Source organism: Aphanomyces invadans (genome assembly GCF_000520115.1).
Source record: "Aphanomyces invadans strain NJM9701 unplaced genomic scaffold supercont1.2, whole genome shotgun sequence".
NCBI lineage: Eukaryota > Oomycota > Saprolegniomycetes > Saprolegniales > Verrucalvaceae > Aphanomyces > Aphanomyces invadans.
In genome coordinates this window covers 1,236,881-1,263,918 of record NW_008580147.1, presented here as the reverse complement: position 1 = coordinate 1,263,918, position 27,038 = coordinate 1,236,881, and the positions used below count along the sequence as shown (strand labels likewise).

The 27,038-nt window shown below is 52.6% G+C and overlaps 18 protein-coding genes across 21 annotated transcripts; 8 read left to right on the top strand and 10 right to left on the bottom strand.

The window, feature by feature from the left end:
* Positions 1-103: 103 nt before the first annotated feature.
* H310_01244 lies at positions 104-1,506 on the top strand. Of its 2 annotated transcripts, XM_008864302.1 has the most exons (6): positions 104-235; positions 281-397; positions 443-523; positions 583-883; positions 930-1,045; positions 1,093-1,506. In XM_008864302.1, exons 1-6 carry the CDS (start codon positions 137-139, stop codon positions 1,327-1,329), a joined length of 951 nt encoding a protein of 316 aa, XP_008862524.1. In that variant the 5' UTR covers positions 104-136; the 3' UTR covers positions 1,330-1,506. The 2 variants fall into 2 exon arrangements, with proteins under 2 accessions (XP_008862524.1, XP_008862525.1); XM_008864303.1 differs by having other exon boundaries at positions 930-1,506.
* A 415-nt stretch (positions 1,507-1,921) lies between these two features.
* H310_01243 (hypothetical protein) lies at positions 1,922-2,905 on the top strand (the record flags this gene model as incomplete). The annotated part of the gene is made up of 3 exons (XM_008864301.1): positions 1,922-2,209; positions 2,261-2,483; positions 2,532-2,905. 3 exons carry the CDS (start codon positions 1,922-1,924, stop codon positions 2,903-2,905), a joined length of 885 nt encoding a protein of 294 aa, XP_008862523.1.
* A 105-nt stretch (positions 2,906-3,010) lies between these two features.
* On the top strand, positions 3,011-3,493 carry H310_01242 (hypothetical protein; the record flags this gene model as incomplete). Its single annotated transcript, XM_008864300.1, has 1 exon — positions 3,011-3,493. One exon carries the CDS (start codon positions 3,011-3,013, stop codon positions 3,491-3,493), a length of 483 nt encoding a protein of 160 aa, XP_008862522.1.
* Positions 3,348-5,305, bottom strand: H310_01241. 2 transcript variants are annotated; one of them, XM_008864298.1, is made up of 5 exons: positions 4,518-5,305; positions 4,332-4,470; positions 4,137-4,284; positions 3,898-4,073; positions 3,348-3,845 (listed from the first exon to the last, which is right to left on the bottom strand). In XM_008864298.1, exons 1-5 carry the CDS (start codon positions 5,237-5,239, stop codon positions 3,516-3,518), a joined length of 1,515 nt encoding a protein of 504 aa, XP_008862520.1. In that variant the 5' UTR covers positions 5,240-5,305; the 3' UTR covers positions 3,348-3,515. The 2 variants fall into 2 exon arrangements, with proteins under 2 accessions (XP_008862520.1, XP_008862521.1); XM_008864299.1 differs by having other exon boundaries at positions 3,348-4,073.
* Positions 5,306-5,569: 264 nt separating this feature from the next.
* Positions 5,570-6,750, bottom strand: H310_01240 (hypothetical protein). The gene is made up of 3 exons (XM_008864297.1): positions 6,011-6,750; positions 5,845-5,953; positions 5,570-5,792 (listed from the first exon to the last, which is right to left on the bottom strand). Exons 1-3 carry the CDS (start codon positions 6,659-6,661, stop codon positions 5,614-5,616), a joined length of 939 nt encoding a protein of 312 aa, XP_008862519.1. The 5' UTR covers positions 6,662-6,750; the 3' UTR covers positions 5,570-5,613.
* A 101-nt stretch (positions 6,751-6,851) lies between these two features.
* Positions 6,852-8,229, top strand: H310_01239 (hypothetical protein). Its single transcript, XM_008864296.1, has 3 exons — positions 6,852-7,303; positions 7,352-7,485; positions 7,541-8,229. Exons 1-3 carry the CDS (start codon positions 6,904-6,906, stop codon positions 7,982-7,984), a joined length of 978 nt encoding a protein of 325 aa, XP_008862518.1. The 5' UTR covers positions 6,852-6,903; the 3' UTR covers positions 7,985-8,229.
* A 43-nt stretch (positions 8,230-8,272) lies between these two features.
* Positions 8,273-9,788, top strand: H310_01238 (hypothetical protein). The gene has a single exon (XM_008864295.1). It carries the CDS (start codon positions 8,324-8,326, stop codon positions 8,951-8,953), a length of 630 nt encoding a protein of 209 aa, XP_008862517.1. The 5' UTR covers positions 8,273-8,323; the 3' UTR covers positions 8,954-9,788.
* On the bottom strand, positions 8,311-9,788 carry H310_01237 (hypothetical protein). Its single transcript, XM_008864294.1, has one exon. It carries the CDS (start codon positions 9,760-9,762, stop codon positions 9,073-9,075), a length of 690 nt encoding a protein of 229 aa, XP_008862516.1. The 5' UTR covers positions 9,763-9,788; the 3' UTR covers positions 8,311-9,072.
* Positions 9,789-10,191: 403 nt separating this feature from the next.
* H310_01236 (hypothetical protein) lies at positions 10,192-11,373 on the top strand. The gene is made up of 4 exons (XM_008864293.1): positions 10,192-10,330; positions 10,382-10,505; positions 10,557-10,790; positions 10,839-11,373. The coding sequence occupies exons 1-4, from the start codon at positions 10,230-10,232 to the stop codon at positions 11,295-11,297; spliced, it is 918 nt and encodes a 305-aa protein (XP_008862515.1). The 5' UTR covers positions 10,192-10,229; the 3' UTR covers positions 11,298-11,373.
* Positions 11,270-11,930, bottom strand: H310_01235 (hypothetical protein). Its single transcript, XM_008864292.1, has 3 exons — positions 11,694-11,930; positions 11,521-11,636; positions 11,270-11,462 (listed from the first exon to the last, which is right to left on the bottom strand). The coding sequence occupies exons 1-3, from the start codon at positions 11,923-11,925 to the stop codon at positions 11,361-11,363; spliced, it is 450 nt and encodes a 149-aa protein (XP_008862514.1). The 5' UTR covers positions 11,926-11,930; the 3' UTR covers positions 11,270-11,360.
* A 174-nt stretch (positions 11,931-12,104) lies between these two features.
* Positions 12,105-14,328, bottom strand: H310_01233 (hypothetical protein). Its single transcript, XM_008864290.1, has 7 exons — positions 13,956-14,328; positions 13,553-13,904; positions 13,468-13,497; positions 13,360-13,420; positions 13,207-13,317; positions 13,013-13,159; positions 12,105-12,968 (listed from the first exon to the last, which is right to left on the bottom strand). Exons 1-7 carry the CDS (start codon positions 14,311-14,313, stop codon positions 12,684-12,686), a joined length of 1,344 nt encoding a protein of 447 aa, XP_008862512.1. The 5' UTR covers positions 14,314-14,328; the 3' UTR covers positions 12,105-12,683.
* Positions 12,107-12,725, top strand: H310_01234 (hypothetical protein). The gene has a single exon (XM_008864291.1). The coding sequence runs from the start codon at positions 12,157-12,159 to the stop codon at positions 12,658-12,660; it is 504 nt and encodes a 167-aa protein (XP_008862513.1). The 5' UTR covers positions 12,107-12,156; the 3' UTR covers positions 12,661-12,725.
* A 141-nt stretch (positions 14,329-14,469) lies between the features above and the next one.
* H310_01231 (diphosphomevalonate decarboxylase) lies at positions 14,470-17,792 on the top strand. Its single transcript, XM_008864288.1, has 5 exons — positions 14,470-14,924; positions 15,000-15,302; positions 15,352-15,661; positions 15,714-15,834; positions 15,911-17,792. Exons 1-5 carry the CDS (start codon positions 14,534-14,536, stop codon positions 15,986-15,988), a joined length of 1,203 nt encoding a protein of 400 aa, XP_008862510.1. The 5' UTR covers positions 14,470-14,533; the 3' UTR covers positions 15,989-17,792.
* Positions 16,004-17,791, bottom strand: H310_01232 (hypothetical protein). The gene has a single exon (XM_008864289.1). The coding sequence runs from the start codon at positions 17,753-17,755 to the stop codon at positions 16,139-16,141; it is 1,617 nt and encodes a 538-aa protein (XP_008862511.1). The 5' UTR covers positions 17,756-17,791; the 3' UTR covers positions 16,004-16,138.
* Positions 17,793-18,276: 484 nt separating the features above from the next.
* Positions 18,277-19,646, bottom strand: H310_01230. Of its 2 annotated transcripts, XM_008864286.1 has the most exons (4): positions 19,181-19,646; positions 18,985-19,131; positions 18,790-18,936; positions 18,277-18,739 (listed from the first exon to the last, which is right to left on the bottom strand). In XM_008864286.1, the coding sequence occupies exons 1-4, from the start codon at positions 19,538-19,540 to the stop codon at positions 18,476-18,478; spliced, it is 918 nt and encodes a 305-aa protein (XP_008862508.1). In that variant the 5' UTR covers positions 19,541-19,646; the 3' UTR covers positions 18,277-18,475. The 2 variants fall into 2 exon arrangements, with proteins under 2 accessions (XP_008862508.1, XP_008862509.1); XM_008864287.1 differs by having other exon boundaries at positions 18,277-18,936.
* A 63-nt stretch (positions 19,647-19,709) lies between these two features.
* Positions 19,710-20,942, bottom strand: H310_01229 (hypothetical protein). The gene has a single exon (XM_008864285.1). The coding sequence runs from the start codon at positions 20,880-20,882 to the stop codon at positions 20,061-20,063; it is 822 nt and encodes a 273-aa protein (XP_008862507.1). The 5' UTR covers positions 20,883-20,942; the 3' UTR covers positions 19,710-20,060.
* Positions 20,943-21,278: 336 nt separating this feature from the next.
* H310_01228 (hypothetical protein) lies at positions 21,279-22,980 on the bottom strand. The gene has a single exon (XM_008864284.1). The coding sequence runs from the start codon at positions 22,974-22,976 to the stop codon at positions 21,360-21,362; it is 1,617 nt and encodes a 538-aa protein (XP_008862506.1). The 5' UTR covers positions 22,977-22,980; the 3' UTR covers positions 21,279-21,359.
* Positions 22,981-23,290: 310 nt separating this feature from the next.
* On the bottom strand, positions 23,291-26,856 carry H310_01227 (hypothetical protein). The gene has a single exon (XM_008864283.1). It carries the CDS (start codon positions 26,827-26,829, stop codon positions 23,563-23,565), a length of 3,267 nt encoding a protein of 1,088 aa, XP_008862505.1. The 5' UTR covers positions 26,830-26,856; the 3' UTR covers positions 23,291-23,562.
* Between the last annotated feature and the right edge of the window lie 182 nt (positions 26,857-27,038).

Below are 27,038 nucleotides of genomic sequence, written 5' to 3'. Positions count from 1 at the left end.
TAATCGCACGGAAATTGAGATTTCCACACGTATGCTCCCGGATTGGCCGAAATACACTAATTCCCGATTTGTAGAACCCAGCGGTGGCGATTCACGGCTTCATCATGGGTCTCACAATTCGACAGAAGGGTGCCCGATGCTGCAGCAAATCCGCTGTCGCACACTTTCCTCTCGCGCTGTGAGCTACCCGAGCTACGTCAAGATAGTGGAAGTTGGTCCTCGCGATGGCCTACAGGTACCGATGGCTGGCGTCTCTGAGGCATTGACAGTACTTGTACAGAACGAGAAGACAGTAGTCTCCACAGAAGACAAAGTCAAGCTGATCAACTTGCTGTCCGAAGCTGGCCTTCCAGTTGTTGAAGCCACATCGTTTGTCTCGCCTAAGTGGGTCCCTCAAGTACGACTCTGATTGTGTCGCTTTGTGGTTTCATCAGCATTGTAGATGGGCGACAATGCCGAAGTCATGAAGCAAATCAATCGCAAGGAAGGAGTGTATTACCCTGTCTTGACTCCCAACCTCACGGTACGTTTAAAATACACAAGCACTGTTTTCCACCTTACAATACTTGCATGACGATTTAGGGCTTTGAAGCGGCCATCAAAGTCAACGCGCACGAAGTTGCCATTTTCGGCGCTGCCTCCGAGTCGTTTTCGCGCAAGAACATCAACTGTTCCATCCAAGAAAGCCTCGACCGGTTCCAACCCGTATGTGTAAGGGCGCAATCGCTCGGCGTTCGAGTCCGAGGGTACGTGTCGTGCGTCCTGGGGTGCCCGTACGAAGGCCCGATCAAACCTTCCACCGTCGCAAAAGTCGCCAAGACGTTGCTCGACATGGGTTGCTATGAAATTTCCCTTGGCGACACGATTGGTATCGGGACGCCAGGTAACTCGGAGTACCATATTCGATGGGAGTCTGAATTGTTCAATAGGCTCAACGCTGAAGATGCTGCAAGCGACCAAAGAAGTTGTGCCTGTGGAGCAGCTGGCGGTGCACTTCCACGACACGTATGGCCAAGCGCTGGCGAACATTCTTGTGGCCCTTCAAGTAAGTGACTTTGCAATGTGCGTTGACTCGGATGGCTGCGTGTGCAGGAAGGCGTATCGGTCGTCGACAGTGCCGTAGCTGGGCTTGGCGGGTGTCCTTATGCCAAGGGGGCGTCTGGAAACGTTGCCACTGAAGACGTCGTGTACATGTTGCATGGTCTTGGCATCAAAACGGGTGTCGATTTGGACAAACTCCTTTCTGCCGGCGATTTCATCTCGTCGGTGCTGGGGCGACCCACCAATTCCCGCGTCGCACGTGCAATGCAAAAACCGTCCAAGCTTTGAAGATGGCTTCCACTGGCAGGAGCATCGTTGCTGCTGGTGATTCTTCTGCTACTGTCAGTGGTCGTTTGTCTACATCAGTAGAATTGCTTGTCTTGGGTGGCTCCAGCCTCCTGTTCTTGCTGCAAAATATATCGGACTAAAAAAATGCGCTGTCTAAACTGCAGAAATTCGGGGGTCTTGTTTCATGAGTCATACCAAGGGCAGCTTTGAGGAGACGAGTACATTGCTGCATGTGGCTACAGTATGGTCCATGACTATGGAGATGTCTAAAGCTTCAGTTGGACTGAGGGCGACATATATCTTTGTTGCCGTAGTAGGAATTCCTGTAGGAAGGCAGGTATCCCTGGACAGGTCGCTTCTGCCTTGGATCAGTGCGTAGCTATCTCCGTCATGTTACCGCTGAGAGCAGTACGTATACGACAAAGCAAACAGGAAGACCAACAAGATGGAGTCTCCACTGATCGATGAGTCCCTACGTCGTCCATATCGGTTCTTCACGACGATATTTGAATGATTTGGACAATGTCTAGCGTTTGATTGGTCGACCGTGAATCGATGGCGCGAACGGATTGGCTAAAACAAAGCAGTCGCAATGACAATCGGAGTGAAGGAAGGGTTCGCGGTGTGCGCGGCCGGCGTCGTCCTCGCGAGACTGCTCTCGTGGACGTGGAAGGCGTCAAACGAGTGCGTGTGCGCGTGGTGCAAGCGAAAGTTGCCGAAGCGAATCATCTTGGTTCGTCATGGGCAGTCGGAAGGCAACGACAACCCCGACCTATATCGTGAAGTCCCTGACAATGCCATGCACTTGACGGCGCTGGGGCGACTTCAAGCGAGAGCAGCGGGCAAGTGCATGAAAGAAATCATTGGCAACGAATCGGTGGTACGAAGATTCAAGTTGTTCATGAAAGGGACGTCGTGACGAGCGTCGTAGCGTTGCATTGTGTCGCCATGCGTCCGTACGATTGAAACGTTTGAAGAAATCTTGACCGCGTGGGGCGAGAATGCGCATGACATTCCGTGGACCGAAGAACCACGCATTCGAGAGCAAGACTTTGGCAATTTTCAAGATCCAGACCAGATTCGGCAATGCAAGCTCCAGCGACGAAAGTTTGGCGGGTTTTTCTATCGCTTTCCAAGTGGCGAGTCTCCTGCCGGTAAAGCATTATGTGTCGATATGGCATCTTCGTGACTGTACTTCTTAGACGTGTACGATCGGATTTCGTCCTTCTTGGAGAGTCTCCATCGCATGTTTGCGCGGCATCCACAAGAAAACTATATCCTGGTCACCCATGGCGTCGCGATCCGCGTGCTTCTCATGCGGTATTTCAAACTGCCCGTCGTCTACTTTGACCAGATCGAAAATTTCCACAACGCCGAGTTCGTCGTTCTGGAGCATGTTGGGTGCGGCGGCTCGTTCAAATTGGTCAAGCAGGTTCACGCCAATGTAAACCCCGACACAGAGGAAGCCTCGCCTGTTGAGTCGCCGATGCTTCGTTTTCGCACGTGTGATGTTGCGCCGCTGTCCAAGTACGCTTCGTCGTTCGAGAAAGAAGCATTGTACACAACGTGTTCGTAGAATACAAATAGAGTCGTTTCATTGGTTAAATTTCTTGAAAAGGAAGGCATTCACCCAATCAGCATCGAGACCTCGAACAAACAAATCCAACAAGCGCGATTTAAGATGGCGCTGCCCTTGGATAAGCTCGGGGGCATGCTCATCAAGGCACTGACCAAGCCGCTTGTGGGCGAATTAAAGACCCTGTCGAAATCATATCCGTGGATGCAGCGGACATGCGAACGAGTTGGTCAGCGCGTCAATCGGTGGAGCCTCGAGGCCCTGCTCGCCGTGAAGCTAGGCTCGAATGCGTCCATCACGGTCAAGGAAATGCCTGCAGACCAAGCGTTCAAAAAGGGCGCTGAGGTGCTCGGGGAGGCCTTTATATTCCTCGTAGCTGTGGGGGTAATGACTGCTGAATACACAAGGTCGTCAGTAAAGGCAGCACAGAAGGACAAAGCTGATGTCGAAAGAAGTTTCGAAGAGTTTCTTGAAGTGGAAGCTCGGTTTCGACTGCTCGAGAAGTCGATGCGCCGTTTGGAGCGTACCCAAGCTGACCTCCACACCGCCCTGGATAATCTCCCGTGGGAATCTCTCAATCAAAAATGATACGAATTGCGTCAGTCTATTTTCATCCATGCAACGCCTCGATCGAGACGCCCTTGAAAAACGGATGGCGGAGGGCGTCCGCGGCCGAAATACGGTCCTTCGGGTCCATTGCAAGCATGCGCGTGAGCAAATCAAGCAGTTCTTGCGCATCGTCGCCGTCGATGATTTCTTCGAGCGACTTCATCTTCCGCACATGGTCGACACTCTCGCGAGTCGATGCGCCTTGGGGCCAACATAGCGACCGGTCAGCCGTGAAGTATTTTTGAGCTTGTCGGTCAGCGTTGGCCACCATCTCGACCGGAAACGACCCGATGCACTTCTCAATCAGCGCCAAGTGCTCGAGGTTTTCATGCTACAGCACGGTATATTGGCTACAATTCCAGTCGATCAAGTGGGAACCATACCGTCACAAATAAGAGCTCGCCGATGTACAATTCAGCAATGATGCAAGCGGCCGACCAGATATCCGATGGAAAGCTCCACCCCACACCGAGCATGACCTCGGGCGATCGATATTGCCGTGTGTTGATGATGCCGCTCTTCGACTCGTCGTCGTACGTGGCCCCTCCGAAGTCAATCACTGCAAGGCACACAACGTTGGACAATGTCACGCGGGAATGAAATCGTCAGGGGTGAGTCGTACGTTTGACAAAGTCCTCGGCAGGTGGGACGAGGTTGCCTTTGCGCTGGCACGCTTTCGCGCGATCGCCCGTGGATTCAGTGTCGCGGACGAGCAAAATGTTTTCAGGTTTTAGATCCGTGTGAATGAGGCTGATTTGGTGGAGGAATTTCTAGCCACATGCACAGTGATTTCTCCGAGAAGGTCACCGAGGCGTACCAACGACCTGAGCAGTTGCCACGCATACGCTCGAATCGAATCGACGGGAAATGGCTTGTAGTTATGTTTCTTGAGGTAGTCGTACAACGAGCACCCGAGCTGCTCAAACACGAGGATCACGTGGCCGTGGAACTCAAACCTTTGCACATCTGAGTTCTACTTGGCCACGAACGGAGATGCACGTACCACCGATGCATGCGCACGCACAACGAGTCGCCGTTCTCGTCTTTCTCGTTCACGTGCTTGAGGATGTTGGCCTCAATCTTTGCCGACTCCGAGTACTTTTCCACTTTGCGCACGACCTTGAGTGCGACGATGTCCTTTTTCGAGTCGGACTGGAGGTCTTTGCAGAGAAGGACGCGGCCAAACGTTCCCAGGCCAGCATCACGAAGGATCTCGTAACGATTGTCGATGACGTCGCCGGGCACGCCCTCGTAGCTCCCAATCGTGTCGTCATGGGATGCGCTGTCGTCACTCAAGTCCTTCATCTTGTCGGAGTTGCCTCCTTTGTACGATGAAGTCTCATAACTGCCATAGTCCGTACTAGCACTGCGGCCTCCTCGTCCCATTCGACGGGAATGGCGATATGTCTCACGCGAGATGGACCGTTGTCGATCACGGCGATGACTCCGCCGGTTACTGCGGCTACGACCGACACGTCGGTGGCGGTCATAAGGGTAGCTGCGATTCCCAGAGTAGCTGTAGTTTTGATTCCGGCGCTCTCGGCTTCGATCTTCGTAGCGGCTGTTCGTCCGTCCGAGATCGCGGTCGTACCGGAACCGACGATCGTCACGCGACGACGGTGCAGGTCCGTAGCGGGCCATAGCTCCACCATCACCACTACCGCGGGGTCGGCTTCGACTACGACTCCGCTTGCTACGATAATCGCCGCGGTTGGTTCGATGCATAAGACGGCCCGTTGTTCACGACCGAGAGTCTGCCTGGGTGGAGTACTTGAGGACGCTAACTGTTTTTGTCGACTGGACTTGAAGGAAAAATATATTTCTTTGAATCTTTTTCACACCTATACAAATGCCAAATCTACTTTTGCACTTATAAACAAATAGGGCAAAACAAGATATTTTTCAAATATTTTATTTTTGATTTGCCAACACCACCTCGACCAACTGCAGCATCTTGATGCTGTCTCCGTGCTCCATCGCCACCTTGCTCGTCCCCTTCTTAATTGCTTTATCTATGCAAAGTCATCGGCGCCCGCAAGCATGTGAACCTCCAACTGGGCAATGATCAAGTGGCTTATGTTTATTGCATGCAATTTGAGCTAATATGGACGGTAACGACTTTCGCCCCCACCACGGCCACCACCAAAGCGTCCGCCGCCACCACGACCTCCGCCTCCACGACCTCCGCGGCCACCGGGGCCACCCATCCAGCCGCCGGCAGGAGGCTCGGGCTTTCCAGCGAGCTCAACAGTAATGGTGCTTCCTCGTATGTCCGTGCCTGAGGCGCCACGTGAGACAGTCCTCCAAATCGCGAGTAAGTGAATTCATACCATTGAAGAAGCTGGGCGCCGTTCGCGCTGCATTCGCGTCTTCGTACGTAATCACGGCATCACCCTTCAGGGTGCCGTCGTCATTTGTGTAGATCTTAATTTTCCAAGGCTAAACATTGTCACAACTTTGTCATCACCCCATAATATGATGTGGACAATGCCGTACCCACTGGTCCTTGTACCCACGCTTTTGCTTCTCTTTCGCAATAACACCAATGCCACCAAAGATGCTCTGCAGCTCATCGGTCGTGGTATCCTTCGGCAAATTGTTAACGTAGATGCGCGCCCACGATTCATCTTTTTCGGCTTCAGCCTTTGGGTCCCAAGGCCCTGCTGGCTCTGGTGGAGGGTACGAGCCGCCGCCGTTGTCTCCATAGTGGCTGCCACTGTCACGCGAATACGAATCTCGATTTCCTCCGTAGTCTCGATCTCTGCTGTCGCGCCCACTGTCATGGCCGCCACCTCGTCCGACGCGATCATCTCGACGGTCGCCTCCACGATCATCATAGCCCCTACCATCGCGGTCGTCGCCACGTCCTCGATCGCCACCCCGGTCACGGTCGCCAGGTCGGTCCCGATCTCCACCTCGGTCGCGATCGCTCGGGCGGTCGGAAGGTCGATCACTTGGACGGTCACCAAATCGGTCACTGCCACGGCCATCTCTGTCCCGTTCGCTTGGTCGTTGATCTCGGCCACGATCAAAAGATCTGTCATCGCGAGGTCTCTCGCTGCGGTAACGGTCTCCAAAGTCTCGGTCACTTGGCCCTCTGTTGCGGTCATAGCCGCGGTCGTCACGGCGTTCTTCACTTCGGCCCATGATGGTCGAGCTTCGGTTCGAGGTGCTGTCACCACAGACAACACAAGGCGATTATTTTGGGCCAACGACAGATTCCTGTTCAAAAGGCTTGGAGTTTGTATTTTCTTAAAAAATACGTGCAAAATTGAATGAATTTTTGGAAAATGACCTCTGAAAACGAATGCGGTGAGGGCCATTCTTTTTGCTTCCCCCACCTACCACGCAAGTTTGGTATTCTTGTCTAGTAGGCACCGTCCATCCTAATGCAACCCATCCTGCTCAAGGGACACTCGCGGTCCATCACCATGATCAAGCACAACCGAGAAGGTGACCTCCTTGTCACGTGCGCAAAGGACCATGTGCCTTCCCTCTGGTACTCACACAACGGCGAGCGCATTGGCACGTTCCACGGCCACACAGGTGCAGTCTGGGCTTGCGACATCTCGTACAACTCGGAATTCTTGCTGACTGCGGCCGCCGATGCGTCCGTCAAGCTTTGGGACTTGCAAACGGGCAAGGAACTCTTCAGCTTCACACACACTGGATCGGCACGTAGTGTCAACTTCAGCCTTGGCGACAAATCGTTTGTGTCGGTTGCTGACCAGTTCGGAGATCACCCCCCCACTGTCTTCGTCTATGATTTGGCACAAAACGGAGAGAAACGTGAGGAACTCCACTATTCTTGCCGACTTGATGACACTGTTGTTGTAGAATCCAGCCAACCTCGCCTGGCCATCACGAAGCACGGCCACCAAGGTCGTGTCACTGGAGCGTACTGGACGTCGTTAAACGACGGTATTATCACCACTGGCGAAGACGGCTACGTCAAGCTGTTCAACCCGGAGGTATAGGTTAATCATTGTGTTCGGGCGTCGATCGCTCACTTCGGTGTGCGTGCAGACCGGCGCGTTGATCACGGAAGCGAAGGTTCACAACGGCGTGATCACCAACTTGGCATTTAATAAAACCAAGACTCTCGGCATTACGTCGTCGAAGGACAACACGGCTAAGTTGATTGACCTCGAAACATTCGAGGTGCTCAAGACGTACGAAACCGATCGACCGGTGAACTCGGCCAGCATTTCGCCGATCAAGGAGCATGTCGTGTTGGGCGGTGGCCAAGAAGCCATGTCTGTGACGATCACAGCTGGGCGTGCCGGCAAGTTTGAAGCGCGTTTCTTCCACCAGGTGTTCGAAGAAGAGTTTGCGCGTGTGAAGGGCCACTTCGGCCCGATCAACTCGATTACGTTTCATCCTGACGGCAAGAGCTACACCAGCGGGGCCGAAGATGGTTACGTCAGAATACATCATTTCGACCAAGACTATTTGACCCGGGAAGACTAAACGCGGAAAACAATAGCATGCACACCCACACTTCAAACTTTCGATCGGAACGGCCCCCATTTTTCATCCCCCGCTGGTAGTAGATGGCAATGACGACAAGGGAACTCAATACAAGTTGTTGCATTATGCCGTGTTGGCCTCCGCCGCTCCATGGGGCGCCCATATCTCGGTCGTTGCTTTGATACCTCTGCTTTCGGTTTTCAATTGTTTATCCAATCAAATAACAGAGAATATTACTTTTCCACCAATGAAACGCCTTATATCTGTTCCCCAGTCCAGAATCGAAATCTGGCCTTCTTATCTCGTAGCCCATCGAGACAGCTCGAGACAGCACGTACGATGACGAGCATGGCCGGAAAGAACAGTGCAGGCACGAGAAGCGTGGATTTCTTTCAATGGCAAGACAAGGATGCCGACGAGAAACTGTTTAACGGACCATTCCAAGCTGAGCAGCGTATTCAACGAGAGATCCGAGTGAATCCACGCAACGTCAAGGCTATCTATGACTTGCCAGAGGACATCGACGTGTACATTTGGCAGTACGAACACCTGCGTCAAGTTGTGAAGGAGCTGAATATTCTCGTTGCGTTGCTGGATGGGGCGTGCACGAAGCAGTCGTGTACGATCATGAAGGCCACGGACGACTGGGTGTTCCTTTGCGCAGCTCACAAACAACCAAAGGAGTGTTGCGCGTTCGACTACATTGTGCACACGTTGGACAATGCGAATCAACTCCTGACCTCATCTCGGATATTTCCTTCCCGTGTCAGCATCAACCGCGATGCGACGCAGTACTTCCAGAGCGTTGCCCGACGTCTGTATCGCATCTTTTCACACACGTTTTTCCATCATCTTGACGTGTTTCAGCACTTTGAAGCGTCCACGTTCCTCTGCCATCGCTTCGTGTACTTCTCCACTCAGTTCAACTTGATCCCGAAGAACTTGCTCATCATTCCAGACATGGGATAGCTGAGATGGCGTCAAGTAACAAAAGATTTTATATCTCAAAAAGGCATGTCGTGTGCTCGTGCTCGCATTAGAGAGGTTGTGCCTAGTCTATCTGTAAAATCCATGATGCGATGGGCTGTTTACGTCCGGCGAAGGTTGTTTAAACGAGCCTCCAGCTCACTAACGGCCGAGTCTCCCCCGCCAGCGCCAGCCGCATCCACCGGCGCAGGAGGAAGAGAAGTTGCGTGTGAAGGCGCTGGAGCCGCCACAGCAGTAGGAGCTTGCACTGATGGCGCTTCCAACAGCGCGCCAGACATGTCGATGCCAATTTCGTCCAACACTTGCGATACAATCTTGTCTTCTTCCTCTTCGTCCTGGTCGGCATCCATCACGTCGTCGATAGTGTCGCCAAGCATTTCTTGCTGCATTTCCATTTTTTCGCTTTCCTTTGTGTACTCCATCATGATCTTGTTCAGCCTTGGCAAGTTCATTGTCTTCGCCATCGACTTCATGACCTTGGTCGTGCCTTGCAACGCTGACGTCATCGCTTCTGCAGACTTGGCGGTTTCCATTCGCAACGACACTGCTTGTAGTTGAGATCGCATCGTATAAAACTTGGTGATGTGCTGCCTTGTCCGTACCAAATCCTTGGCCATGATCTTGACGGACGCAATCTGGTTTTCCTTGGCCATCTTCTTGATTTCAAGGATCAATTTCTTCTCTGACATTTGCAAGTTGGTGCGCTCGCGGTCAAGGTCACGGATAGCCCGGTTGATCTCGCGCTTGTTCTCGCGGAGTTGCTCCTTAAGCGTCGCCGGCTTGTTCCCCATCGTGTTTCGCGCAGGTTGCAAAATTCGTACTGATCAATCACTCAACGGAAATATTATTTTCCCTCGTGCAAACGTATACAGAAAATAGGCTTGAGCATCCAAATTTTAATAACGGACACGGTGTCAAACATCCGTCGCAAGGGACAGAATGTTGCTCTTTTCAGTGCAAAGAAGGTATAAACTAGTACAAGTTATTGCATAAGTCATTTTATGTAATTATAAAGACTATGAATTTTCGAAAGTATTTGTTTGTGGTTAGGTTTCAGAGCAGTCACTTCAACGCTAAATAGTGTACGCTGGAATTGTGCGTGTTTTTATTTGATTGGTTTAAATCCTCCAGATCTCACCTCAGGCTATACAAATTGCAAGGTAAAACTGAAAGTCGGTGTATTGCATTTTTTTGAGGCGAGTCTTATTATTTTTGGCCCACCGCCCACCCTCAAAGAAACACGAAACGAGGAAGGATCATGCGCTGCCGTGGGCTTCTTACCTTTGTCGCTCTGTCTGTGGTGTCGGCTGTGAGCACGGCATCGACCTACGTCCCCTTGGTGCTGTGGTCGAACACTGGGTACTCTTTCCCTTGCATGGGTACATCGGGCTCATCTGTCTTGGATTGCAGATCATTGGAACACCCTGTGAATGACATCGCCGGAAAGAACGCCAATGCCGACTACTCGGTGACCCAAGTGTCGAAGACCCTGTCATTTCTTCAAGACAACGATGTTGACCTCCAGGATTCTCTGGTACCCTATTTCACTGAGCTCCTTGGAACAAGCTCTGAATGTTACTGCTAGAACGCGCATAGCCCATACGAAGTGTTCTATCCGCGCGCGAAGGCGCTGGTGTTGTTCGTCCGCGATACCCTTCGTCTCGATGAAATGGAACATTTTCAAGGCACTGCTTTGGAAACAATCTACCGAAATGCCTCTTCTGCTGTCTCGTATCCCCACACGACCCGCTCGTCGGCGGCGGACACTTTGACCGCGACTCTTGCCCCTCATCACTCGATTAGCCTTGAAAACATCAAGGTACTTCACATGTATACTTGGTGATGTTGTGTCTCAATCGTCCCGCAGGAATTCTTCCAGCAAAAGCAAATTCTCGGCACGTCTGGCAAGACCGACTTGGTCTTGGTGCTTGTGAGCAACTCCCTTCCGTGGAAAGAAGTAGCGCAGATGATTCGCACGTCTGTCGCGTTGTTCGACCATGCCACTTCAAACCGCGTGATCTATGGTTTCACTGGTGACCACACAACGATCACGCCGTCTCAATTCGGGGGTTTCCACCGTGCTTTGCAGAGTGCCGCGGCCGTCGTGGCCCCGCTCGTGTGCCCTCCCGGCTCGTTTCTCAGCACTGCGCTCGACAAGCCGTTCTGCTTTACTCACTACGTGTACATGACCCCAATGATTCTTGCGGCTCTCGTCCTCGGCTTCTTCTTCCTCTTTTGCGTGTTCGTCGGACTGTCTGCCCTGAACGGCATCCAAACCCCGTTGAAGTACCCGTCGATTGCCCCGCCCAAGGGAAAAGAGTACTAGTGGGGATGAACTCGTTCATGCTTTGTTTTAATTGAGACTTCACCACCAGCTCTTGAATACATCTCAATTTGCATCACCTTGTGATTTGTACTCGACCCGAATGACTAGCGAACACCCTTCACACGGCACAGTGTCCACGAAGTCCTCGACTTCATCCACGGTAAGCTACGATCACAAGCAAGAAAACCCCATAATGTTGTTGAAGCAACTGGGACAGACCCACCACGTAATGCTCGCCACATCGACAAACGAGTGTGTAGAGGGCGTCGTCTGCGTCGAACGAAAAAGCATCCAAGGACACTTCGTCCGAGATGCGCAATTGCGAGCGAAGTGTTGCTTCTACTCATACGCAAGGCATAGAACTCTTCGATACATACGTGTCGGCACACACAGCACCTGCAAGGGATTGGTCATATCGCTTCCTCGACTCAACGTCACGCAACACTTGGTATGCGTTGTGTGCACTCTGAAACTCCAACGTGTCTGCAGCGCATCCAGTCGATGAAGCCTTGTCTGGGTGGTTCTTCAGGGCAGCTGTATGGTACGCCCGCTTGATTTGCTCTTGAGAGCACGACGGCGACACACCAAGGACATCGTAATGGGATGGCGCGGAGGCCGTCGTCGACATCGACACAATAAATTCGTGTATCCGGATAACGCCAGTGAAATTTCCATAAAACGTGGTGTGCAACAACGTTAAACCGATGGAATTTTATTGCATTGAAAATGTGACGTATTTAAAATGCTGTCGCAGGGTAGAAAAAGCGTTCAATTGGTTTTAATGGTCCAATTCGATCACACGAAGAAAGATTTCGTCAGACATTAGATTGAGCAACTTCCCCCAAGCGCATCACGTCGGATGTCTGGGTCGGCCGCATTAGACGCGCTCGAGCGCGAGTACGAAGCAGTGGTGCGCCAGAAACCCATTTCCTCCGTCAATTTGGATTTTATTCCTGCTCGACCAAAACCTTCGACGGATGGCAATGATGTCGACGATGCTGTGATGGAGTTTGACGACTTGCAATCGATTTGCTCCTATGCCGCCACGTGTGACGATGACCTTGAGCGCGAGCGAGAGAATTCTGACGACGAAGACGAGCAAGATTATGAGTACGAACCCTTGCGAGAAGAAGAGTGGGAAGACACCGATGGTGTTGAGGAAAAGTCATCCAGTGCCAACGTGACATTATCGCCTCCTGTCAACCCTGTAAACTTTAGCGAAAACGACAAAGAAGCGATCAAGAAGGCGATGCAGCAGATTTCGTTGCCTCCTCCATCGTGGGGTGGTCAATTGACGGACACTCAACTGGTTGACCTCGTCAAGGAGGCCGTTCATCTGAATGACGCCGTGATGGAACCATAAGAAGTATATGCGACATTTCCACCTTATCCTGTGCTTTCCTCGATGCAAATGCTTCGCGGAGGTGGGGGTCCTAGTGTGATCTTGTATCGTTGGGTCGTGGGGGGGCACGCCAGGAGATACACCACAGCCACTGCTCCCATCAGCACGGCCGACGCAGAGGCAAAGACTAGTCCAGGCATGCCACCGCAAGTTGCATAGCCATCGAGTACGCCATGGTATCCCCTCGGGCATGGATGTGGATGTTTGGATTGCATGTCGTTTGCAATCGACAAACGAACGACATGCTTGGCCAAACGCTCGCCAGCAATCTACAACTGCATGAGGTGCAAGATGGGATGGTGAACGGATGCACCATTGAAGCACTCGTCAAGAACGCTAGTTGCCCATGAAGGCAGCCACAATCATGGCGACCGACAGCCTGGTGTGCGATCGACCTCAACGCTGGATACGACGTAAAATGGAGCCCTCCCACGACAAAGAGAGGGTACAGCTGCCATCCCTGTGGACAACCCATTGGTTATGCATCCACCTGCATGGGCTACATACAGCAGTCATGAATGCAGTGGCGGTCAGAGCAATGGCTTGAGCGACTAGACCGCTGAGTACGAGACGGCGATTCGTCCAGTGGCGCTGCCACAGCGCTCTAAGAACGACGGTCTGGGACATGGTGATTAGACGAGCCATGAAAGTGCTTGGTACCGAGCAAAAGACCATCGTGAACCCTTCATAGCTGAAAAAGACAAGCTGCGACTGGAGTTGCCTGCCATCGTCGTGAGAGATGGAGAAAGTGTTGGACCAGCAGCATACCATCCAAAGCGATAGTTCATGTAAAAGTACCTATGTGAACAAGGGTAAACTCTAAAAACCCGTCATGGGAAAATTTAAATCGCACAGGACGATGTGAACCGCGCCGCACATGTGCATGCAGCATGTGACAACCATCAGTGAAAGCAGTGCTGGCTGATGACGCCAGATGGTCCACGAGTCTTGCCAGACCGTTGTGAACGACGCGGTCGGCTTGCGATCAAAGTCATCGAGGGTCTCATGCACACAGCGGCGAGTGATGAAAAGGCCAACGAGGTTGAGGATTGATGCAGCTACAAATGGCATGCTGGAGTGCCATGCAAACATAAATCGACCAACGACCAATCCAGTCGTGACACCAACTCCAAACGCTGCATCCAAGAGTCCAAAGCAAGGCGTCAGTTGAGCTTTGGGACTACAATCGCCTGCCATGGAATACCCTGTGTATCTGTGGCATGAGCACAAGGCAAAATAAAGTCGCGCGTGCTTACCGATGGCAAACATCGAGTTCAAGGTTGCGAAGAGGAGAATGCACCCTTGAAACGCATACTTGGATGGGATGCACGTCAGCGCCAGCATCACGGATGTATGCACAATGCAAGACGCAAGGAACAGTCGTTTGCGACCATACACATCGGACAGAGCTCCACACAGCGGCGTCACGACCAATTGAGCCACCAAGATGGCTGTTATTCCTCGCACGACAAAAGTGGCATGGTTGGTCGACGAGTCGCGGTGGATATCGTCAAATAAATCTGGCGCTGCAAAAACCAACATGCACGTGCCGCAGGACACCAGCGACAGCACCACCAAGTGCGCATAGGACGAAGGTTCGAGTCTCTGCAGCATCGTTTTCGTTTTGGAAGAAGATACGTGTGCCTTTTGATGAACGAATGGCCGATCGTGAAAATCAATCTTTTTAGCCAATCAAAGCACACCGTTGCCTCCAAAGTTGAACCCCTCGGGGGGGGGGACGCCCGCAACGCAGCCAATCAAGGCGTGAGATGGCCGCCGGCTGGAAGCAATCGCATTGCTTACAGCGCAGCCATTTCGCAAGCCACCGACCGCCATGCGCTCCGTCACGTGCAGCACGCCCACGAACATTGCCGTGATCAAGTACTGGGGCAAGGACAACGTCGCGCTCAACACTCCCTTGAACTCGTCGGTCAGTGTCACGTTGAACCAAGACCAGCTCAAGACGGTCACGTCCGTGTTGGCGTCGAAGGATTTTCCCGTCGACCGCATCTGGCTCAACGGTGCCGAACAAAACATCCAAAACAAGCGCATTCAAACCGTGCTCAAGGAAGTTCGTCGTCTTGCAACTTCCAAAGCCGTCGACGTGAATGGCCATGCGATTGCCAAGGATGCATGGGACCAGTACAAGCTCCACATTGTGTCGATCAACACGTTTCCCACCGCCGCCGGGCTCGCGTCGTCTGCTGCGGGGTACGCTTGCCTTGGTACGTCCGAATTTTTTTGCTAGCGGTTGCATATCTGTTGTCCAATGGTTTCGTCGATACCTATGTACAACATAGTGGCGGCGCTGGTGGAACTGTACGCTGCTGAAGAAGAATACGAAGGCCAGTTTTCGGCCATCGCCCGACAGGGCTCCGGAAGTGCCTGCCGCAGCCTCCACGGTGGGTTTGTCCGCTGGGACAAGGGCGTCAAATCGGACGGAAGCGACAGCTTGGCGATTCAAATCGCAGACGACAAGCACTGGCCCGAGCTAGAGGCCATCATTTGCGTCGTGAACGACAAAGAAAAGGACACGAGCAGCACGGACGGCATGAACACGAGCAAGGAAACATCGGAATTGCTTGGATTCCGCGCCCGTGAAGGTACGAGGCGCTTGGTGACGATAGTACGATAGATTACACGATGGTCTAGTCGTGAACAAGCGATTGGCGGCGATCGAAGCGGCGTACAAGGCCAAAGACTTTGAGACGTTTGGGAAAATCACGATGATGGACAGCAACCAGTTCCACGCGACGTGCTTGGACACGTTTCCTCCGATCTTTTACATGAACGAAGTGTCTCGCAGCATCATCCACCTCGTGCACCAGTACAACGACCACGCGGGCAAGATCCAAGCCGCGTACACGTTTGACGCGGGCCCGAATGCTGTTATTTTCTTGGAAAAGAAACACACGAAGGAAGTGCTGGCGTTGCTGACGCATTTCTTCGACTCCAAGGCCCAGTATGTTTGATATTCAGTGTGGCTGAGTGATGTGACGGTGGTATCTACATAGTCCGTTGGAAGTGCGCGGCACGGTGGATCCAAGCAACTTGCCCGACGTCGACCCGGTCTTGTTGGGGTCGATCAAAGTGCAGCCGAACCCGGGTGCCCTCAAGATGTTGTACCATACTTCGGTACGTCATCAAGGCTTTCAAGTCGAAATGGTATCGACGAAATGCAGTATTTTCATGGATCGCGATCCACTCGTAGGTTGGAGATGGTCGCCGTGTTTTGACTGCCGCCGACTCGCTCATTGACCTAACGACAGGGCTCCCCAAGCAACACTAGATGAGGCCGATAAGTCATTCTACAACAAGGTTTTCACTCAACATAAACACCGATGCAGTCGACTATATGTGGAGTGGATTGGGATTGAATGCTATCCTACGGCCATGGGAAAACTGGCAGTGGACGCTACACGAGGGTCTTGCCAAGCGACTACAAGTCCAACAAGAGGCGTTCGGGGTCGGCGATTTTGTCAGCAATCGACTTGAGGCACGTCACGGCCTCCCGACCGTCGACCAAGCGATGGTCGTACGTCAATGCGAGGTACATCATGGGCCGTGCTACGATTTCGCCGTTGGCGAGCACGACCGGGCGCATCTTGGTCGCATGCATGCCGAGGATCCCAGCTTGCGGAACGTTGATGATTGGTGTACCCATAAGCGACCCAAAGACGCCGCCGTTCGAAATGGTAAAGTTGCCACCCGCCATGTCTTCCATCGTAATTTCACCGGCGCGCGCCTTTTCAGCCAACCGCGCCAATGTCTTCTCAATGTCAGCAAAGCTCATCGACTCGGTGTTTTTTATCACGGGGGTGACGAGGCCCTTGGGCGTCGCCACGGCCACGCTGATATCGACAAAGTCACGGTAGATGATCTCGGCGTGCTTGTCATCGATCGACGCATTCACGCCGGGGGTTTCCAAGAGCGCCGCAGCCGAAGCCTTGATGAAGGCACTCATAAAGCCAAGCTTTACGTTGTGCTTCTTTTCGAATGAATCCTTGTACGTTGAACGGAGCGCCATGAGCTTAGACATGTCCACTTCCTGGAACGTGGTGAGGCTCGCACTCGTATTTTGCGATTCCTTCAATCGCTCAGCAATGCGGAGGCGCATACGACTCATCTTTTCACGGGTCGTGCCACGAGGCAGGCCTCCCAACACGGGAGACACAATGTTCGTCGACACAGAAGGAGCAGCCTTGGTTGGTTCTGGTTGGTTCTTGGTGGGAGCAGCAGCAACCGGTGCAGGGGCAACTGGAGCAGATGTAGCAGCAGGAGGAGCGGCAGCCTTGGCGCCACCACTGGCACCAGGAACCAACGTGAACAAGGGAGCACCGATGGTCACAACATCTTCGACATTGACCAATGTCTGTTGGATAACACCGGCTTGAGGCGCACGGACGTCAACACTGACTTTGTCGGTTTCAATGACCAAGACGACGTGGTCCGCTTCCACGAAGTCACCAGGTCCCTTTGTCCAGCTCACAACAGTACCCTCAGAGATGGAATCGCCCATGGACGGCACGTTCACGGTGACAGGAGCACCAGTGGCAGTAGTTTCAGCAGGGGTGGCAGCGACTGGCACAGGTGTTGAGGCAGCAGGAGGAACCGTGGACGTAGCAGGGCTCGAAGAAGCGCCAGATGGTGATGCACCTTGGTCTATTTGAAACAATGGTGCGCCGACGTTCACACTAGCTTCAACTTCGGCCAAATGGGCAGTCACGACACCAGCGAAGGGCGATCGGACATCGACACTGACTTTGTCCGTTTCAATCACGACAACAACATCGTCAGCATCGACGTGGTCGCCAACGTTCTTGACCCACTCGACAACTGTGCCTTCCGAGATCGAATCTCCCATTGACGGGACAGGGACGTCCACCGAGGCAAACGAGCGGACTTGGGAAATGCAGAACTTGGCGCGGTTGTTCAAACGAATGTACGACGCGACCGTCGTCGACGTCGCATGGAACGTACGGACAGCAGTGGCCACTGCGGCTTGGCGGTGGCGCACAGCAAGAGGCAACTTAATGCGGCGGACAGTGCGCAGCATGGTGACGGAAGGCGAGTGATGCGTGGTGGCTTTGAGGGGCCAGTGGAAACTTCGAACTACGAATATACAACGGACCGATTGGTGGTGCGAATGAATTCGATCTTCGGTTAAGCACCCACCGGAAGAGTTCGTTCGTATTATCCGCTCAAAATACCTGAATCCGGTGGGTCTGATGTACTTCTTATCCGGAGGTTGAGTTGGTTGGAGTTTTCGTCCAAGGGAATACTTCGAAGTATGAAATGGCGAAAGTTTTTGTTGAAGTTTTCTATTCCCCAAGACGATGGGTTGATGATACAAGGGATGAGGGACTGCTAGGACAGCCTTGCTGTAGGGATTACGCCGCAGCATGGTGGTCGCCGAAGTTCAGCATTTCGGCGATGGATGGTGTGGGAAGCACATGAACCCGCGGCGTGATGCACGTTAACATAACGCGACAGCGACAGTGGGTATCGCCAACTACCGACGAATCGGTACGCTGAAAATGCGTTGCATCGACCCTGGATGTTAACTCGAGAGTGGCCATGGACACGACGCCTGCTGCTTTCAAGTACTTGAATGCCTCTGTACTCCATGCCATAAAGACAAGTTTGTGATGTGTTCTATCCTGAAGGACCAGTACAACCCACAGATGGATATAAAATGTTCCACGTGTGGAATTCACTCTACTTGCCGACCTTGCGATGTGATGCGGCACAAGACAATTCCCCATGCCGCGATACGTTATGCTTGGAGGTAATTCATATGCATCTTGACGCCACTGCTTCCATTTTGGACGGATCTTGACGAAGAGGTTGGTGGAGAGGCGTATGAAGCAACGGGTGGAATGATGCGCGACTTTGACAGCACTGCCTCGACGTCCGCTGGATTTCGAAGCAGTGTCATGAGCCCATTCGTAAAATCGGCACGGCCAGTGAGGAGGGACAGCTTGTCGTGTTCGTCGAAAGACCAGTGCATCGTGGCAATGACGACGAGATTTTGGCCGATCTGCACCACTTATTAACAGAGCTCGCTCGACCCATACAAAACATTTGTACCAAGGATGGCTTGAGGACTTCGGGGCAGTTAGGGAAAAAAAGGCCAATGGACTGCCGACTCATTTTGAGAGTCGACTTTGTCACACCCTTGACGATTGCACCGTCGTCTGTCTTCATCACATCGCACGACAGCGCCTCCATGTTCACCTAGCATCACCCACGTAAATGCAAGACTCCTCCATGGGACGAACCCACCGAGGCAAACGAATTCGTGTAGCGCTCCCAATTCGACAAAATGCTCTGTATGCCAATCGAGCCATTGTAATTGATGCTTTCGTGTGCAATGGACCGGAGAAACTTCTCTTGCCGCTCACTCATGCGCCGCTTCGACGGAATATATCCCTACGATGGGCAATCAAACGGCGCGGCCATCGCTAGGAGATTGACGTACGGTTTTGAAGACCGATATGTATTTCCGCACAAGTTTGGTGGGAACGCCACCGTCAAAGTCCGGCTGGTGGACGAGAATTGTCGACAGCGGGACGCACCGCACAAGCATGGCCTTTTGCGCTTCCAACCTTTGAACTTCTTCTTCCAGCGACTGCACGGTGCTTTCGATACCTTCTTGTTCTTTCTTCTTGCGCTCGCGGAACGACTTTTGGCTCACGCGGCACTGTTCACGTCGTCGTTCAGTTGCTTTTGATGCTGAATTGTGGCGCTTGGCATGGACCAGTGTCTGCGCCAAGTCTTCTGACGTCGCGACAGTATCGATGAGTTCTTCGAAATCCTTGGGCATGGATCGGGACTCCATCTATATCGTGCAGCTCCTTTCCAGTTCGGGTGCGTGTGTGCAGCTTGTGTGCTTGTGCGATGGAGCGACCGGAATGTCACCAGCGTGGTTTGGAGCACTCTCAAAATCGACTCTCACAAAGTATCGAATTCCAGAAGGATGGGATGACGGCCCACACTGAACCAATAACGTCACGTGTCGTGGGCCGCGAAACTCGGGCGACCGCGGGACATCTTGTCCTTTGGAGGTGCCTGCACGTGACGAGGATTGGGGGCGTCAGGCGTCTTGCGCATCCAACGAGGGCATGTCTTTCCTCATGCCCCTGGTGAATGTCGAACCAGCGAACCTCTTGGAGTTGAAAAGTTGTTCGACGTGAGGTGCTGGGGGAGACCCGCGCAGTGTGAATCAACGTTCCACGAAGACACAACCAGCCACGATAAGGAGCACTCGAATTGCGGTACATACCCAACGCACTCGAGTACGAGAACCTGTCCGCGACGCAGGCAACCGTTCATTAAAAAGGTATCGACACATTGATCTCTTATTGCAACATGAAGTCGACGCCGCCTCTCACGCCACGATCTCGAGTCACGACCAGCCCGTTGGGTGTAATGTACTGGCCAGGGTTCTCTTGCGATCCTTCCACGACAAACAAAGCGTCTTCCGCACACTCGAGTGCCCGCACGAGCCCATCCACCATTTGGACGTTTGCGTCCATAACGGCAACCTGCGCATGGTCGAAGGAGAACGACAAGCACAATGAAAATGCGATCTCGCGGTCGACGAGGCGCTGGACAATGTCTTCCCGCCCAAGAACGTGTGGGAACAGTGTCGCCAAGGTTTGCCGAGTGAAAACGAGGACGAGGGTGCTGTGTGAAATCACAACGTCGTTCTCGTTCCCATGAGCCCGCACATCCCCCGAATGCATGAATAGATATGGAAACGAAGTCTTGTACGACTTCCATTGTCGAATGAGAGCATCGAGTCCAATTTCGCCGTTGAACTGAAGCGTATCGCACATGACGCCTCGAACAAGCTCCATTTGAGTCGTAAATCGATCTTCATGGGGCTGGACGAGACCTCGTTGAAACATGCGAAGGTAGCTTGAGATCGAGCAGCAACGATGCTGGCCTGCTTGAACAAACTGTTCGATCACGGCAGATCGGAGCATGCTTGCCTGAACTTCCATCATGCTCGTGGCATCGGCAAGGCGGCGCACGTACTCTTCCACTTGCAAAACCCGACTTCTCTTTCGTTCGCGGTATCTCCGTTGATTGATCATGCAGTCGCGCCGCCGCTTCCCCACCTTATCCTCCATCGTCTTCGGCCTCGGTGGAGCTGGGCCGAGCGTCTGGTGGTCCATGGTCTCGCTCGCTCGTTGGCGATAACGTGCGTTGGGCGATATATATCCATAATAATTCGCTAGAATATTCCTCCTCTCCCGCATATACTGAAGAGGGAAATTTTTTTTCCTCGTTTTGATTTCGCTGTTCCTGGTAATCAATGTTGGGTGTTCGTCGTCACAGAAAAACGCCATGATCACTCGCTCCCGCAGGCGGTGCAATCTTTCTGAACCTTCCAACGGGTGCTTTGTGGGAACGAGGGCGCTCTGGATATGTGCGCGCTCAAGGCTTTACATCTGTCGGAGGCGATTTGCCCAAGCTTGAACGCTTTTGAATCCACAATTGGATGTGTCAAAGAACAATAACTCCAGAATTTATGAGCTGAGACAAAATCGTTTCAACCCAGCCAGACACTCTCAGGTCACGCTCCATTTTCAATTCGAACCGCTAGTTAATAAACACACAGACTCTCATCAACTCTCATGAAACGAACTCCATTAGAACCCCAAGTCTCGAAGGATGTTGGAAACAGGCCCTGCATTGCCTTCCTGCGATGCCACGGAAGCCAGCAGGTTGGACACAAGGTTGAAGTCTACATCGACGGGCTGGATGGTGCCGTCATCGCTGCCGTCCACGATAGGGTGTCCTCGTCTCGGTGGAGGGACGAAACTCTTGGCCATCTTGGACTGCTGCAGTTCGGTGTCCATTTCGTCCATCATAGCATCCATTTCAGCGTCGATCGCAACATCGTCGTCTTCGTCTTCGCTATCGAAAAAGTAGTCGTCGAAATCCCTGGCTGGAGATGCCCTGTCGTCCACGTTGGCATCATCCCCAAGGTTGCCAGACTTTAGAATCTCCATCAACGTGTCCATGTTGAAACTCACGTCGGCTTGAGTTGCAGATTCCGTCGGAGCAACGCCTTCATAGTCTGACATGTCATGCACGAACTTGTCAAAGAGAGACGCCATATTTTGCAGCTCGTCGCCACCTCCTCCCTCGTTTGCGTCGTCCTCGGGGGACAGCTCCTTGAGTTTTGAATCTGCTTCATCCAGCATGGCTTCCAAACCTTCCGGAGTCACATACAACCATGAGTCGTCGTCCGAAGGTCGCAGCGGCGACGGCTCAAACTTCCGGGATGGATCGCCGATGGCTGCGCCAATTCTGTCCCGCCACATGACACCGCGCCAATCTTGGACGTGACTGTTGCAAAGCAGTTCCAAACCGCAAGTAAGCTTCATGCCGAGCTCGGCGGCAGCCGCCTTCGATGCGTCGGCTTGCGGCGAAGGCATTACATGGTGGAAAGGCTTGGGCGGTGCGAATTGCTGCTGCTTAACTTGCGCGTACATGCATCGTGTGAGCGGGACCATCGTTGTGACCATCTCCTTGGGCGTAGATGGTACTGGGAACCAATGCATTTTCCGGCACACAACAGTCGCTTCGGTGGGCTCGCGGTAGTAAAACGCCTCGACAGCATACGCGACGCTGTGAGGTAGTGCTTGAAAGACGAGAGCAACGTTCGGGGGCAAGGTGCATTGGACCACATGACAATTGATCTCGCGTTGCATCGAGTACGACTGCGCATGGTGCAAGCGATCAAGCACGATGGAGTCCATGACTTTGTTAGCTCGTGTCGACGGCATTGTTGGAGACGTGACAAAGGAGAGCGCTGTGCGCAACTCCATGTGTCGTTCGGTGGGATTTTGTTGGACAATATGCAGATGGCCGCGTCTTAAAAAGACCCTGTTGGCGCTGTTGTCTGGGTTGAGCCAAGATGGCAGGGCCTCGGCAGCTTCAATGAGCAGGAACTCCCCATCAGCATCCCTCACTTGCACCGTGATGTTGGAATGTTTCTTCGTAAGCATGTTCAGGGCTGCAGTGGCCACCCACTCGTCTTCGACGTTGTCTCCCACGTACATCTTGCCGCGCAACGCGAGTGGCATGTCTTCGGCGACTTCCAGAGTGAGGGGCTCCTTTTGCCATATGTAACCCTTCAGCAGCATGTCCAGCTCACTCTGCATAGAGGCACAATACGCGCTTGCTTCTAGATCGGATGACTCGTCCAAGTGGATGAAGCACTCCAAGAAGTCCTGGCCCACCTCCGCCGTGGGGAACATCGTCGATATCGTTGCAAAAAGGTCAACTTCCCTGCTCTTGATTGGTCCATTTGGAATCGAACGTGATTGGCTCACACTGAGGATCCATTTTCGCTACACGCGAGCCAAAGCACGGCGACAGGCAAAATTGGTGCGACTCCCATTGCCCTCGGCACCAGAGACGTGATGCTGTGCGCAGCTTCGCGATGATCTATGCATGAGCACTATGCTCGCTTAAATCTGTATCGCTTCGGATGTTGTGGAAACTTGTTTGAGCAGGTTGCAACCGGATGGGCCGACGACAATCGCCTCCTCCTCACTCCTTCACACCATTCCTAACGCGACAATCAAGCCGTCGTAAGCCCAAGCTCGACTCGTAAGCAGTCGCTTGTTCCCACTACTTTCACTCTATATTGAAAAGAATTGGTGCGAGCGAACAAAAAGGTTCACGAATAGAGCACATTGCGCTTCATCCATCGAATGGAGCGTTTCTGCCACCTCTACTGGAATACCAAGGCGCTTCATAACCACCTTCAGCGTCATCCTCTCTGGGACATTCCCGAAAGTAGACCTTCATCACATGGATCCTTGAACGGTGGCGGGCACATCAAGGCCGCATTTCATCAGTGGATTGGACAAGTGCGTCGAGGGTCCGTGCCAACAGGTCCATAGGGGATGACGACGACGCATTCTTGATCCAGATCAGGTAGCTTTCTTTGATAGAGTCTGTGCGGGGATGCCTCATCTTGATCAGAGCCTTCATACACCCATGGACTTGCTGTTCAATCAAGGGGAACATTCCTCGGAGAAGCATCAAAACTCGTTGGCGAACGTCTTCAGTGGCATTTCCCATGGGAAGGTTGTACAGAGTGGAGCATTGCAAAAGACATATCAAGGCACGCCACGCCGCTGACTCCGGCGGTGGCCCATCACGGAAATGCGCCTCGATCTTGACGCCAGTGGACAGGAGGAACTTGACCATGTCCAACCGAAGCAACATGTGGTGCATGCACGAATCAAATGTAAGTGGCATGGCGGCAAGGGCTGCTTCATAATGCTCCTCGCACGTCCTCATCAGATCAACATCCACCGACGCATTGTACGAATTCTGCAATCCCAAGTGCGAAGAGTACAGGCTCGACAATAAGTAGTGTGAGTCTGCAACTCGCCACTTCGTTTTGGCTGATGCGGGAGTGAGTGCCAACGCGTCTTGGCTGTACGAGAGGCACTTCTTCAACTCGACACGCACTGCACTTTGAGCAGCGGTCCAAGCACTGGCATCATCCACACTGTACAACGACTCGCGCGATAAATGTTCCTGCAAATACAAGGCGTGTTGCGCATGCGCCAGCCGGAGAAGTAGGAGGATGTGCACTTGCAGCGCTTGTCTCCACACGTTGTCCATGTCGGTGCGGGAAGTCTTCAAGTCCAACAAGGCTTTCGTGAAGGCACCGATGGCTTTGTGGTATCCAATTGAGTGATGGGCGTGCCGCAACGCAATCTCCCCAAGTAATACTCGCATCTCGATAGCCGCCGCATCATCGCCAATTGAAGCGAACAATACGAGTCCTTGCTCGGCGTGGCGGGCGCCTTTCGTATGCCTGCCAGAGACGACAAAATGGCGAGTCTGAGACACGTATGCGTCGCGAAGGGTTGCCCGAAATGAGTTGTTGAGACGATCTCTTCCGACACTCAGGAGTGACAGCATATGATTGGCAGCCGTAGACGTGCCAACATGCATAGCGCTCGCAACAGCAATGTTCAAATGCTGTTCCTTGTCCACCAACGTCCAAGTGGCCGCAAAAGCTGCTGACATTTGCACCCACGCTGGCACTTGTACTTTTGTCGAAGTTCTCGGTTTCAGGCGGGTTCGCTCAGTTGTAGCAAATTGATCTCGATAGATGCCCATTTGTTGCACCGATGTAAGTCGGAGGTGCAGTTTGGCCACGAGAAGGTTTACTTGGGGATACTGGTACGATGGCAGCAATTTTAGTAGCTTGTGGGCGTAGCTGAATGCTGTTCCGAGTTTGCCTTCGTGAGTGGCAAAATGGGACAGCACGTAGTAGCACGCCAGCAAGCCATCGAGTAAATTCGAATCTGTCGGTGTGTCTTCGCGTACCCAATTGAGCCCTTGTGCAAAGATGGCGAGGGCCTGCTCAAAATCCTCTTTCTCTTGAGCTTCGTCGTCTAATAGTGGCGGCGGAGTATCATCCACGCTCGATCCATCGATCCATTTTGCATGCTTCGATTCCGGCTTAGTTGGTATGTAGCGTTGGGCAATTTCAAACAACGACGCAATTTTCGGCTTGCCGTCTTGCTTCGAGAAAGTCTCGCATGCGTCCAATGCTGTTGACAGCTCATCCAACATAGCGTTGGTCCGCAAACCTGAGTCAGCATCGCTGTCAAGAAGGCGCAATGCGAGCAGGCCGGACTTAAGGTGCTTTCGAATGAAGGTTGTGCCAAGAGCCAAGCACGCTTGAGCTGCCACATCTGGAAATGCCTTGGAGTCAACCATCTGAATACACTTGGAATATAGCCGCTGGGCGCGTCTGACGTCTTGGTTGTTTGCACCAACAATCGAATTGGCCAACTGAAAACACAGCATGCCAACTGTATGGTCCGCAGTAGTGTACATATTCGTGGGCAATTGAAACAGGTGCACCTTGGAGCTGATCGCAGACTTGGTCAGCCAATAAGTCTGTGCTTCATCGACGCAGTGCTCTTGCAAAAATGACAAAATAGTCTGGGCATTGTCAAACACCGCATGGGCATCAAACAGTTCTGGTTCTTGCACAAACGGCAAGTCTTCGGTGCGCACCATTTGATACCCCTGCACGTGGCCGTCTTGATGATAGCAAAATGCAGTTTGGTCGAGGTTGTTCATCACGTTGTCGAGCCATGTGTCCAAACATGCAAGCGAGTTCAATTTGGATCGATCAGCAGAGTTTAACGTGACTGACGTCGAAGCGTCGGTACCAACTTCATCCATAATTGATTCTTCGCCCTCCTTGTGCTTGAAAATGACAGTGTTGCTGCCCAGTAACATTTCCATGGTGTTGAATTGCCACCGCACCAGCTGCTGGTACGACGATGGGTGTAGGAGGGATGGCGGCACGTGCTCAGTCATGGTCAATTCCAGTGGAAATGATACCCGAGAGAGAGAATCATGAAGAAATCGGTGGTGAAGTCCATGCTGGACACTTTCTTGGACACTCTCTTCATCGTGTGGGACTAGATCGTCATCGCCAACTAAGAATATCTCTCCAGTTTCTGGGTCCGTGGCGATCTGATGAACCACGCCCTCATCAAAATCCTCGTCGTTGACAATCCAGTCTTTGAAAAAGAAGGGGTTACGAGCTTGCACCGAAGTGGGGCTGGTTAGAGGAGCAAGAGTATTCGAGACAGTCTTGGATACCGATTTCTTGTATCGACGGGAAATTCGTTGAGATTCGGACAATGCATGCGTCCCCAAAACAAGCCGTTGACCGACACGATGCACCGCAATGGGCGGGGGGCTGGCATTGTATGCCATAGAAAACACTTGCTTCATTGAGTCAACGGACGCGACAATGTCCACATTTGGTTGACAATACTCATGCAATGCGACACCATCACATGGTGTGTTTGGTGTGATAGCCGAATTGGCCGCAGGGATGACTTCACGAACATGCGTTCGAGACGCAACTCGGCCTTGTGCAGTAAACACATCACCTCCGACAAGACAGGGTTGGTTCGTCCGTGTGTTCTTCCTTTCGGGCACGAGGTTAACAGAACGAAGTTCCAAGGGTCGTGACATCGGTAGATCTAGACTTGCAAACGGGGGAACGCGCCTTGCAGTCGCCCGTTCTAACTCATGAGGGTGACGTGTCGGCATTCCCTTCGAGACCGTGCAGTGCTGCCGAGAATGGAAATACAGTACCCTCTCATTTCTTATATCGTTTATACCCAGGACTTCTCGAAAATGCCGCAGACCATATTTTGACCGAGTTTGTACACGTTCAAAATAGCAAACTTTGTCCCAACAACTCCACTCACTGTCAACACCCGAACCGTCATACAGGGAACGACGGAAATCCTTCCCCC

Coding starts and splice junctions, on each gene's coding strand:
- H310_01244 (XM_008864302.1), top strand. CDS start 137: ATGCTGCAGCAAATCCGCTGTCGCACACTTTCCTCTCGCGCTGTGAGC. Junction 236..280: donor GTCCTCGCGATGGCCTACAG/GTACCGATGGCT, acceptor GTACTTGTACAG/AACGAGAAGACAGTAGTCTC. Junction 1,046..1,092: donor ACATTCTTGTGGCCCTTCAA/GTAAGTGACTTT, acceptor CTGCGTGTGCAG/GAAGGCGTATCGGTCGTCGA.
- H310_01241 (XM_008864298.1), bottom strand. CDS start 5,239: ATGCATCGAACCAACCGCGGCGATTATCGTAGCAAGCGGAGTCGTAGT. Junction 4,471..4,517: donor TGCGTGCGCATGCATCGGTG/GTACGTGCATCT, acceptor AGATGTGCAAAG/GTTTGAGTTCCACGGCCACG. Junction 4,074..4,136: donor TGCCGAGGACTTTGTCAAAC/GTACGACTCACC, acceptor TGTGCCTTGCAG/TGATTGACTTCGGAGGGGCC.
- H310_01240 (XM_008864297.1), bottom strand. CDS start 6,661: ATGGGCCGAAGTGAAGAACGCCGTGACGACCGCGGCTATGACCGCAAC. Junction 5,954..6,010: donor GTGGGTACAAGGACCAGTGG/GTACGGCATTGT, acceptor GACAATGTTTAG/CCTTGGAAAATTAAGATCTA. Junction 5,793..5,844: donor GGCGCCCAGCTTCTTCAATG/GTATGAATTCAC, acceptor GTGGCGCCTCAG/GCACGGACATACGAGGAAGC.
- H310_01239 (XM_008864296.1), top strand. CDS start 6,904: ATGCAACCCATCCTGCTCAAGGGACACTCGCGGTCCATCACCATGATC. Junction 7,304..7,351: donor GGCACAAAACGGAGAGAAAC/GTGAGGAACTCC, acceptor CTGTTGTTGTAG/AATCCAGCCAACCTCGCCTG. Junction 7,486..7,540: donor TCAAGCTGTTCAACCCGGAG/GTATAGGTTAAT, acceptor GTGTGCGTGCAG/ACCGGCGCGTTGATCACGGA.
- H310_01238 (XM_008864295.1), top strand. CDS start 8,324: ATGACGAGCATGGCCGGAAAGAACAGTGCAGGCACGAGAAGCGTGGAT.
- H310_01237 (XM_008864294.1), bottom strand. CDS start 9,762: ATGGGGAACAAGCCGGCGACGCTTAAGGAGCAACTCCGCGAGAACAAG.
- H310_01236 (XM_008864293.1), top strand. CDS start 10,230: ATGCGCTGCCGTGGGCTTCTTACCTTTGTCGCTCTGTCTGTGGTGTCG. Junction 10,506..10,556: donor TTGACCTCCAGGATTCTCTG/GTACCCTATTTC, acceptor TGTTACTGCTAG/AACGCGCATAGCCCATACGA. Junction 10,791..10,838: donor TTAGCCTTGAAAACATCAAG/GTACTTCACATG, acceptor ATCGTCCCGCAG/GAATTCTTCCAGCAAAAGCA.
- H310_01235 (XM_008864292.1), bottom strand. CDS start 11,925: ATGTCGACGACGGCCTCCGCGCCATCCCATTACGATGTCCTTGGTGTG. Junction 11,637..11,693: donor ATATGACCAATCCCTTGCAG/GTGCTGTGTGTG, acceptor GCGTATGAGTAG/AAGCAACACTTCGCTCGCAA. Junction 11,463..11,520: donor GATGTGGCGAGCATTACGTG/GTGGGTCTGTCC, acceptor TTGTGATCGTAG/CTTACCGTGGATGAAGTCGA.
- H310_01234 (XM_008864291.1), top strand. CDS start 12,157: ATGTCTGGGTCGGCCGCATTAGACGCGCTCGAGCGCGAGTACGAAGCA.
- H310_01233 (XM_008864290.1), bottom strand. CDS start 14,313: ATGCTGCAGAGACTCGAACCTTCGTCCTATGCGCACTTGGTGGTGCTG. Junction 13,905..13,955: donor GAACTCGATGTTTGCCATCG/GTAAGCACGCGC, acceptor ACAGATACACAG/GGTATTCCATGGCAGGCGAT. Junction 13,421..13,467: donor ATGAACTATCGCTTTGGATG/GTATGCTGCTGG, acceptor CGACGATGGCAG/GCAACTCCAGTCGCAGCTTG.
- H310_01231 (XM_008864288.1), top strand. CDS start 14,534: ATGCGCTCCGTCACGTGCAGCACGCCCACGAACATTGCCGTGATCAAG. Junction 14,925..14,999: donor TGCGGGGTACGCTTGCCTTG/GTACGTCCGAAT, acceptor TGTACAACATAG/TGGCGGCGCTGGTGGAACTG. Junction 15,662..15,713: donor TTCTTCGACTCCAAGGCCCA/GTATGTTTGATA, acceptor GTATCTACATAG/TCCGTTGGAAGTGCGCGGCA.
- H310_01232 (XM_008864289.1), bottom strand. CDS start 17,755: ATGCTGCGCACTGTCCGCCGCATTAAGTTGCCTCTTGCTGTGCGCCAC.
- H310_01230 (XM_008864286.1), bottom strand. CDS start 19,540: ATGGAGTCCCGATCCATGCCCAAGGATTTCGAAGAACTCATCGATACT. Junction 18,937..18,984: donor ACACGAATTCGTTTGCCTCG/GTGGGTTCGTCC, acceptor GGGTGATGCTAG/GTGAACATGGAGGCGCTGTC. Junction 18,740..18,789: donor AAGTCCTCAAGCCATCCTTG/GTACAAATGTTT, acceptor TAAGTGGTGCAG/ATCGGCCAAAATCTCGTCGT.
- H310_01229 (XM_008864285.1), bottom strand. CDS start 20,882: ATGGACCACCAGACGCTCGGCCCAGCTCCACCGAGGCCGAAGACGATG.
- H310_01228 (XM_008864284.1), bottom strand. CDS start 22,976: ATGTTCCCCACGGCGGAGGTGGGCCAGGACTTCTTGGAGTGCTTCATC.
- H310_01227 (XM_008864283.1), bottom strand. CDS start 26,829: ATGCCGACACGTCACCCTCATGAGTTAGAACGGGCGACTGCAAGGCGC.